General features: G+C 41.8%; 1 protein-coding gene across 1 annotated transcript in view; it reads left to right on the top strand.

The window, feature by feature from the left end:
• The first annotated feature begins 1,025 nt into the window (after window positions 1-1,025).
• LOC139643428 (NACHT, LRR and PYD domains-containing protein 12-like) overlaps window positions 1,026-10,802 on the top strand; it is a 32,106-nt gene continuing 22,329 nt past the window's right edge. The window contains exons 1-3 of the mRNA XM_071518573.1: window positions 1,026-1,202; window positions 6,448-6,733; window positions 9,238-9,414. Of these exons, the coding sequence (XP_071374674.1) occupies window positions 6,457-6,733; window positions 9,238-9,414 (454 nt within the window). The 5' untranslated portion in view covers window positions 1,026-1,202; window positions 6,448-6,456. The remainder of the gene's footprint in view (window positions 1,203-6,447; window positions 6,734-9,237; window positions 9,415-10,802) is intronic.

Here is a 10,802-nt window from a genome sequence, read left to right as displayed (position 1 = left end):
ATACTTCATCCTTTTTATTTAGGCTAGCCTATTTGTTTTAGTTTAGTTATTTGTAGCCGTTCCTCCTACTTGCTCAGTTCTTCTAATCTACACACACGGTTCTCATGATTGAGTCTACACTGTTCTCATTGAATGAAAAACGCTCTGTTCTCTCTCCACTTTCATAAGTGTAGGCTGCCCTCTAGTGGTACTGCGTAAACATTACATCATACACAACTCTCCTAAGTGTATACAGAGTGAACAATAATCATGTGGAGACTCTTTCAACTCTCTTTCATCGTTCACCAGAAGTCTTCCCTCTCTCACTCACGCATAATGGCCGACTGAATCCAATGAATGAAATAATCAGCCGAACAAATCTTTTCACTGAGTGACTCATAAAAAACACAAATCTCATAAAAGAGCCAAACTTTGCATTACTAGTTCAGATTGGCAAACACTAAGGCTTTTACTTGAAACTGAGGTCCTTCCTGTCCAGGAGTCAGAGCTGTCCTGTCCGCCTCCACAATACTTCCTGCTTTGCTGTACTGAGAAACTAAAATCAAAAAGACAAGACAAAAAACATGCTCATCTCTCTTTCCTTTTCTGTGGTGTGGCCATAGGAAACTTCAGTTTGATTGGTAGGTCCATGTGAGCCCACTTCCCACAGAATAATAGTGCAAAAAAGATTTGCGTCTCCGTATCGGTTTGTATCCACAAGATGAGATGGACAAATGCACAGATGCAGATCTGTGACTCACAGTACAGGTTTTCTACTTGTGAGACAACAGTGTGCATTTGTGGATAAACATTTACACGTGAATTTTGTTTGCTGTTCACAGATCTTCAGTCACAAGTGTGTGAATTATTTCTTCACTTCACATTTCGTCACACACACACACACACACACACACACACACACACACACACACACACACACACACACATATCACACACACAGTGTCACATGACTTGTGGTTGGCTAAATGAAGAGATTTTGCAGCCTTGGAGGAAGTGGCTGCTTCCAGTCAATACTTGCAGTTTCTAGCAACAAGAAAGAGCTACTGCTCTGGGGGTTCCAGTACTGAAGGAGGGGGTCCTTCGCTTCTGGTTGTGCAGACCCAGACCTGATGAAAAAAACATGAAGCAACGTCTGTCTGGTGTTTCCTCTACAGATATAAGTACAAAATCTGTTTCACTTGATCTGGATGTGAGTTGACCAGGTAAGGATCCTACCAGGAAATTTTAGACATGTTTGATACATGAAGTATGGATAATTGTATTGTGTTTGTACAACTGTATGACTGTGTATATGATGATGTTGGTGAAATCTTTCAAGATGTGTATTCAAAGCTCACAGATATGAATATTCATTAAAATTAACCTTCCCTAAGAATGTCTCCCATGTTTCACTTTTAGTGTTGCCAGATAAAATCAACACCAGGTCATAAGTTAGACTGTTGTCACACCCCATTTCACTGGTGAGATATGAGGAAGTCAGAAAGCGTGAAGTTTGACTGAAGTTTGATCCACTGTTAAACACTGAGTAAAACAACAAGACTTTATCAATAGCCTCCTTTTACAAAGTCCATGTCTCATTTGTTCCTAAGGCTTAAAATCTTTCTTATTACATGAAAGTACAGAGGGTTCACTTTTCACCATTTTTTTCCTACATTGAATTCCATAGTAAAATTTGAGAAGTGAAAGTGCAGTAAAAGTGCTTGCTCTGTGTTTTCACATGTAGTGATGAAGGTTTATTTATTTTTTCTTTGAAACCTCAGGAGGAATCAAATCTCATTCATAAGTGACTCTGGTATTCCACCCTAAGATTCTGTTCAGATGTAGTGAAGGACCCTTGTATCAGACTTCCTAGCAAGAAAGGTAAAACTCCAGCTTATCTGGAAAGAAGAAATATATTCATAATGTTTAACTACTGTTAATGTAGTTAAACATTTTAATGTTAACGTTAAACACTGCCTCCTTTGTTCAAGCAGACTCCACAGTAACGGTGGCAAAAGAGTTTTTTGGACGCTAAGACTAGTAGGGACCCTCAAAATGCCCCAGCTTTTTAAAACTCTGCACTCAGGAAGTCATAGTGTGAAAAAAACACAGGTGGAATTACTGAGAAAGGTCGTGAGATCGAGTCCTGGGTGCTGCAGTCATTATGTGACACTAATACAGCTGTATCATGGCTGGTTTAGGTGAAGTTCTTCTAAAGGTTTAAAACCAGTTCTACCCGAAGGTCCCGGTACCAGGACCCCAATGGCGTAGTGAGGAAAAGTTGCTGTGAAAAGTTGAATTATTCTTATAGATGACATGAGTGTTATACTGTTTTGAAAACAGCGGGAAGCTTACAGAGCTTGAGCTTTCAGAATCTGTAAACCAATTGTATTTTGTCCAAACTATGTCTGATTATTAAGTATTTTAATAATAATGTCGCAAAAATATAAACTAAATAAATATAAGAGCCAGTTGCGTTCAAAGGTGCTGGGATACTTTTCTTGTCACTCTACAACAACGTGCTTGGTATCGAACGCTAGGGATTCCCAGCTTTCCAATGACACCAAACGCATCACAACCAGAGCAACGCAACCTCCGCCAGATCTGGGAAAACGTACCAGTCAAACTTCACGTTTTACAGTCACTCTGACAAAAATGTTCTTGCCATAATATTTCACCAAGGCTTATGTTATTTTTGCCAAAAACGCCAGATTTTATTTACTCACGCTGCCGCAGTCAATTCCCATCTACCGAAGCAGTCGGCCATCATGCTGGGCTACAAACAAAAGTCTTCAGACCAAATCAGACAGAAAGCCTATGTGGGGAACTCATGGTCTTTGTCGCCATCTGCTGGCTGTATCGAAGTACTGACACCAATGAGTCCTATACCATTCGATTCCACTGACTGAGAGGAATCCAGGGATGTGTCACATGACCTGAAGGACCCAGCCGTTGTCTATAAATATTCCTGCGTAGAAGGGAGCTCTGTGGCCCTGATTCAATGTCATTATGCAGGAGGGTACAGAGCGCACAAACTTGATCAATATTCATTGTGTTTATTAGTATTTGTATGTTTTTGGGAGATTTCTGTTATTTGTAACATGGCTACATGGAAATAAACAGTATTTTGAAGTAAAATTCCCAGTAAACAGTCAGAAAACACAGAAGGCACAGATGGACACTTTGGGTACCCAAATGGTCACAGCATGGAGACCGACTGAGTATATCTTTATAAATTGTATCATAAATGTTGTATTTTATTGTATTTTCATCAAATTTACAGTTACAGTTGTAGTCAAGCAGTAGGAGAACACAGCCAGTTGTATCATTATCCATGGGATCTTGGTTATAATGGTGATATCGCCTTTGAAATTTAGATTATATACTAGGCGAGGATGAAAATCTTATTTTTTGATTTATTGCATTTCCATTTACTCTGGAATGGGAATAGATATAGGTTTACTTACAATGGATTCAAATTCTTTAGCTTCTTACCTATGAAAGGAGACCAGAACCATGCATATAGGCCTTATGGTCCAAACTGCTTCTACGTTGCAAGAGGCTGTTCATCATGGCTACTTTCAACGCAAACACGTTGAGAGAGGAGGTGAGAGCCAAGGAGATGGCCCATTGTGCTGAGGAGTACGGAGTTGAGATCCTGGGAGTACAGGAGCATAGGCGAGTGCATGTCAATCCGCATTCAGCTACATCGAGGGTCGGTACCTCATCACATCGTCAGCATGGAGGAACGATGCTCAGGCACCACAAGGAAGAGTGGGGCTGCTATTCAGTCACTGTGCTAGGAAGGCCCTTCGCGGATCACAACCTCATACTGAGAGAATCCTCATTGCAGAGTTTGGGAGTACCCTCGCCTTCACGTCTGGGTGCTGGGGGCACGCCAGAACTTGGACAGCAACCAGTCTGAGGAGAACAAGAGTGCATGGAAGGATTCTCAGCAGCAGCTCCTCAACGCATACAATAGAAAGTCATCAATGACATCACAGGGCACAAGAAGGCAAAAGAGGGACAAGTCGCAGGGACAAGCCCGGAGGAGAGCGTTACCACCTGTTTCACTCACTTCTGTAACCTGCTTGGCAGTGCTCCAGAAGTGGAAGGTGCCGATGAGGAGATCCCCGACATCCTTATAGACCTGAACATCAATGACGGGCCTTTCACTGCCATAGAGTACGCCAAAGTCAGAGCTTCCCTCAAACAAGGAAAAAGTTCTGGGCCAGACAACATACCTCCCGAAATGCTCAAGAACTGTGACCTGGATGACATCGTGCTGGGGATGTGTAATGACACACTGATGAAGAATGACAAGCCAGACCAGTGGTCATACTCCAACATCATCCCTATACCCAAGGCTGGCACTCTGTCCCACACAGACAACTACAGGGGTATCAGTCTGTCGTGTATTGTTGCAAAGATGTACGATAGGATGATCCTGAACCGCTTGAAAGGTGCCATCCATCCTCACGTCAGAGACAACCAGAACGGATTCCAAGCAAAATGCTCCACTGTTGCTCAAATACTGTCCCTCAGGCGCATCATCGAGGAGGTGAAGTCCAACAACTTATCAGCAGTGTTGACGTTTATCGACTTCAAGAAGGCATTCGATTCTATCCATCATGGCAAGATGATAAAAATCTTGAGGGCCTACGGAGTACCACCCCGTCTGCTCCATGCAATTGAGTCGATGCACACCAACACACATGCTAAAGTGATAACACCAGACAGTGAAACCGATTGGTTCACGATTACAGCTGGGGTCCTACAAGGGGATACACTAGCCCCTTTCCTGTTCATCATCGTCCTTGAATTCGCACTGCAGAGAGCCATAGTCGGGCGAGAGGCTGAGCTCGGATTTACCATCATTCCTAGGAGGTCAAGACTCCATCCAGCAGTTGTGGAGACAGACCTGGACTTTGCGGACGACATCGCACTGCTCTCTGATGAGGTGGGACAGGCGCAAGAACTGCTCCTCCAAGTGGAGACTGAATGCAGTCAGGTGGACCTCTGCCTGAACGCTAAGAAGACATGTACAACACACCTGAGCATGCGCCCCTGAAGACACTGGAAGGTCAAGAGCTGAAGGAGGTCAAGGACTTCAAATATCTTGGGTCCTGGATCAACTCATCTGAGCAGTACAGCAAAATACGCAAGGCCAAGGCGTGGAAGGCTCTCAATGACCTGAAGAAGATTTGGGGCTCCAACATGGTGAGAGGGGTCAAAATCTCCTTCTTCCTTGCCACCGTGGAGTCTGTCCTGCTCTACGGCTGCGAGGCATGGACCCTCACCCCCACCCTTGAGAAGTCCCTCAATGGCTGCTACACCCACATGTTGCGGGTGGTACTTGGCATCTCCTGGCGGGAACGTGGACAACACCATCCTTTACGGTGAGCTCCCAAGGGTTGGTGACAAGATAGCAGCACGAAGAATGCAGCAGGTCATTGCCAGAGGCACCTGGAGCTCAGGGCCCATCAAGTTCTCCTGTGGGAACCAACTCATGGCAAGAAGAGGCAAGTCCTCGTATGTCGGGGTATTGAAAAAGGACACCAGAGCGGAGAAGACCAGTGAGCTGGCCAACCTCATGGCGGAGCAGAGTGTGTGGAGCAGCCTTTTGAAAGTCCAGCTAAGGCCGACCAAGTAGTAGTAGTTGAGGAGCTATTCCTGATTAATTTTGGGTATGTCATTTTAGGCGGTTTTTCCAGAATTTTGGCTAGGGTCTATGTGTTTAAGTTATCACTAACATTTAATTTTCTCCTTTCTCCTGCAGCTCAGCTGTTCCCGGCCGCCATATTGCTGCCAGCAGCAAGAATTTTATATTGCTGCTCTGCGTTTTGTTTCTACTGTGAAAGTGAAAGAGCAGAAATAGTTTTGTCCGCCTGTACATGAATAGAATGTTAAATGCATGTATGAGGCATGTGTGTTTACTGATTTTCTATTCCTTTCTATTCCAGAACTTTGCTATACTTTTAAACCACAAATGCCAGTTTAATGTATTTTGAACTAATTTTGTACCATAAGACAATATACAAAAGGTCAAATAAATAAAATATACTTATTTACAGCCAGTGTATACAGCAACATGTGATGTTCAGATCAGGTGGCTCATTTCCATCATGGTGCTGGAAAGAGTTACAGCCAGGCAATAAAAGACAAAAAATATTAACCAGTTCACAGAAATAAAAGGAATGTTACAGAGAAAAAGGGAATCACCCTGCTCTGACCTTGTTGAAGAAATTCATACATATACAAGTACTGTGTGTTTGTTATATATGATCAGACAATAGAACAAATATTACTAATTACATTATCAATTACCTTTTGTGATCTGGCTAACAGTCATTTTACAATTTATAACACTGGTATTGGCGAGACGAGATGATACTTTATTTTTAATCATCCTGGTGGGGAAATTGCATAACTGTCCTTTGAGTTGAAAGTATCGTGTGTCTTTACCAGGAAGCCACGATGACGACACTTAAAGAGAAGCTCTTGAAAACACTGGAGCATTTGGGAGAAGAACAGTTCAATAGGTTCAAGTGGTTCCTACAGCAGGATGACATCCTGGAAGGTTTCCCAGCCATCCCAAAGAGCCGACTGGAGAATGCAAACAGGGAGGACACAGTGGATGAGATAGTGCAGACCTACGACCAACACTCTCTGGCGGTGACCAAGAAGGTTTTAGTGAAGATCAACAGGAATGATCTAGAGCAGGGTTTGTCAAACAGCAGCTCAGGACCCAAAGGTGAGTCATGGTGAGATAAAAATACGAACATGTGAGAAACAAAAATCACACAGATGACTCATAAGTTTATAATTAAACACTGGTAACACTTTATTTGGATAGTCAAATGTTGACACTAAACTAATGATCAAGTGACAAAATGTCAACAAAGTGTCACTTGTCTATTTGGTCTATCTCTACAGACTATGTAACCCTAACCCTATCTCTAAGATTAACCCAAGCCTCTATAGAGACTTCACACTATTATGAGTTTCACTTGAAACTCAGTAGACTTTTTAGTGACATTATAGTCACTTGATAGGAAGTTGAGTATCAACATTGGACTATCCACTGTGACCACACTTTATACCAAGAAGTTATATTCATAGTATTCCCATGATGTCACATGCATTTCCTACCAATATGGCACTTTACAAGACACATTGGCTACGCTCATTGGCTGTGTTTGTAATTTGATTGTAATCTCCTGTTAATTTATTACAATCACCTGTTATTGTCCTACCAAGATGGCCGTGTGGTGATGTAACAGAATACTATGAATAGAGTGTGAGCTGTATTATTTCAGATTCAGACTTTATTTTTCTGCTAGGAACTGTGTGGAGGCATCAAAATAACACAAAGGCATATATCAAGACAGCAGTAATAAACACAGTAAACAGTCATGTAACAACGCATTATGTAATAACACCGCATTATATAATAACTCGACAAAATGTAATAAATTTTCACTTCATTATGTAATGACACCCACATTTTGTAATAATCTGCCGCATTTTGTAATACACAGCCTGAACGCAACATGTAATAAATTCCCCCGCATTTTGTAATAAATTATTACATATTGCGGTGGTCATTACAAAATACGGGAGTTGCACTTTTTCTTTTTATGAAAATGTAATAATATGGTGCATTATGTAATAACCAACCAAAATGGGTGTCTTCATTCATAAAAATCGTTATAACATTATAACAACAATGGTTATTTTATGCATTCTATCAAGAATCATACTGACTCAAAATTCATTTTAAAAAGATACTATTTGTTCAGTAGATTAGTAGTATCTTTCACTGGTCAAAACTACATTATGTGTCACTGTATTCCTTAGCTTAATAGAAACTGTACTCGAGGGTTCATAGAATTTAAGTAATTAAGTGAAAAACAACCACAGCATATAGCCTAACAACACACTGATTTGCAGTGGATTTGTAATATACAAACAGTTCAGTTTTAACTTGCAAAAACTACTTATCAAGTAGCCACGATAGAAAGAACCATAGATGGTTATTACATAATGCACTGTATTATTACATTTTCGTCATAAAAAAAAGGCACAAAGCTAGACATGGCTGGTTTAGTCCTTAGTGTTAGTTAGCTGTACCTGCATCCTGAGGGAAGGAGAATGTTTTGGTTGTGCAGTGTGTGTAGGGGTGTGTGTGTGTGTGTGTGTGTGTGTATATGTGTGTGTAATGTCCAAAGGTATATGTGAGTCCTCCCTTGTTGATGCTGGGTAATGGTTCCTGGTCTGTGCCAATGATTTTAATGCAGATCCTCACAGTCTTGTGGAGTCGGTTTGTGTTGATGCTACAAACCTTCTGAGGAAGAAGAGGCGTTGCTGACATTTTGAGAATATGGTTTGGGTATTCCTCTTGAAGATGAGTTTGTGATGGATGGTGGTGCTGAGGTATTTGTATTCCTCCACACGCTCTGCAGTCTGGTTAGTTACCACCAGTGCTGGGATGGAAGGGTGATCTGATTTATTCCAGGGGGCAGAAAAAAACGACATGGGAGGCATCAGGGAAGGGAAACTGTAGTGATTGGAAATAACACATTACAGACTTTAGCTGAGTCAGTGCTGCTACCAGTTGAGTCAATATAAATAATATTATTCTGAAGTTTGACTGAACGATGATGAATAGTGGTGTGGTGAGGGAGGGACACAGTCTCAGTCTGATACACTATGCTGTCTGAGCTATCAGACTCCACACCCTCACTAGATGATGCAGTAGAAGTTGTTCAGTTTCTCTGACATGGCGACACACTCATTTGCCCTAAGGCCGGATTAGCTTGGCTTTACCTTCCTGGAAGAGCTTCTCCACCTTCTCGCTGTTCACTTTTTCAGCCTGTTTTATCTGTTATTTGTTTTTTGTTTTTTTACTTCTGCTCTGCTGTTATTCTGCATTCAGACAGTAGATGTGTGAAGAGAGGCAGGCTGCCTTTTGAGTGTCTGTATTTATTTTGAGTTTTATGTTATGCAGATGTCAGGAAAACACCAAATAGGCATGTTTGTACAAGTCTCATTGTTTTGTGATTGTATTGTACTTAATTGATCCCCAGGGGTTCAGGTACAGGGTAATGCTGCTGACTTTAGCTGTTTGTATCATTTTAAGAGCATGTATGTAAGAGTTGTGGGATGAATAGTAGCTGTTGGCTGGTTGGCTAGAGTTAAATTCAAGCCCTTGTAACATTTTCTCTCTCTCTCTGTCTCTGTCTCTCTCTCTCTCAGTGGATGTCAGTGATGTTGGGGAGACTTCAGCGAACAGAGGAGCTTCCTCCAGTCAACCACAGTCTGCTCCTCTTCCTCACCTTCCCACTGACAGAAGTCAGTGGAGCAATAAAGTTGTTCTATATACTACAAGTGTTGCTGGAGTTTTGACCTCCACTGACAGAAGTCAGACTGAAGGTAAAGCTATTCTCTGGCTCGTCCTGGCTGCCATGTTGGTTGTCTTGTCACAGCCCATTTAGTGTGGCTGTTAAAATGATGAAGGATTTACTTAATATGTTTCTTTTACTTGATGTCATAGCTACTGGCGCCGTATTCACAAACATTCTGAGAATCCTCTCAGCGTCTTAACTTCGCCTAAAACTTCTTAGCAAGGAGTTCTAGTTTAGGAGTGATTTAGGAAAGTTCTCAGAGCAACTCTGAGCGAGGAATGGACAGAGCTTTTATCTTTTCCAAACTCAACACCCCAATTGTTGGCATAAAAAGCTTGAGATAAAACCATACAGACTGACTAGAATGCAGAAATTCGGAACACAGAACACACACGCAACCGACACACACTACAATCGCTGATGAATGCCGACAACAGTGCACACAATACTGTGAGCAGCAGAGCGATACGACATGATACGCGCAGCTAGTAAATTAAGGCACATTCGGCACAAATACATAGGCCAGACTTATTAAGCCTCAGTAAATAATAATACAATAGCTCTACCAAAACATGAAAAGAGCACTGCCAGCTGTAAAATTCTGAAATCAAACTCCAACACAGCAAAGTAATATTTGAATTCTTTAGTTGAATTATTCAACTTCAGTTGTACATGTTTCTCTCTCTCTCTGCTACCGTAACTATATCTGGGCTCTCAGTCTTGCGTTTTTTCCAAGCACTACCATCGTGAACCAAGAGCGCTCCATACTATAACAATGAACCAAAAGCGCCCCCTCGTGGACAGAATAAAGCACTATCAAATTATAACATTAGAAACATCACATGTATTATAAGCCATGAACATTACACCAGCCACAGTGCATATTACAATAGCTCCACCAAAACATGAAAAGAGCACTGCACAGCCACAGTATATAATAATAAATGTGTCTTACCTTCATGTAGTTAGCAAACTACGAAGGAGTTTGCTCTTCTCTACAACCCTGCTAGCTGAAGCAGTGACATTGCTGATAGCAACACCTGCAGAGGCCCCCGGCGTACTGTTTCGAAAATAAATCTGTTATTACCTATGCCAAGGAAGTTATGTTTTTGGTGCCGTTTGTTTGTCTGTCTGTTAGCGGGATTACGGAAAAACTACTGGCCCGATTTTCATGAAACTTGGTGGAAGGGTGTAGCATGGGCCAAGAAAGAACCCATAAAATTTTGGAGCGGATCTGGATCCGACTCACGAACAACCAATCACGAACCTTGGCGGAGGTCTGCGCAGAACTTTCTTTGTTTTTTCTCTCTTTTTCTCTGCCCCTTTTGTCGTTTGGTGCCCCGATTCATTTTCTTTTAGCCTGGCGTAATTTTTCTACCGTGTTCTGTCTATCGTATAATACCTCCCATCATCCCT

Source organism: Centroberyx affinis, unplaced genomic scaffold (assembly GCF_046629955.1).
Source record: "Centroberyx affinis isolate AG114_WGS23_722 - 3 ecotype Tasmania unplaced genomic scaffold, CSIRO-AGI_Caff_v1 ptg000606l_1, whole genome shotgun sequence".
Classification (NCBI taxonomy): Eukaryota; Metazoa; Chordata; class Actinopteri; order Beryciformes; family Berycidae; genus Centroberyx; species Centroberyx affinis.
Note: the sequence above shows the minus strand (reverse complement) of the source record. Positions and strands in the feature narration are given on the sequence as shown.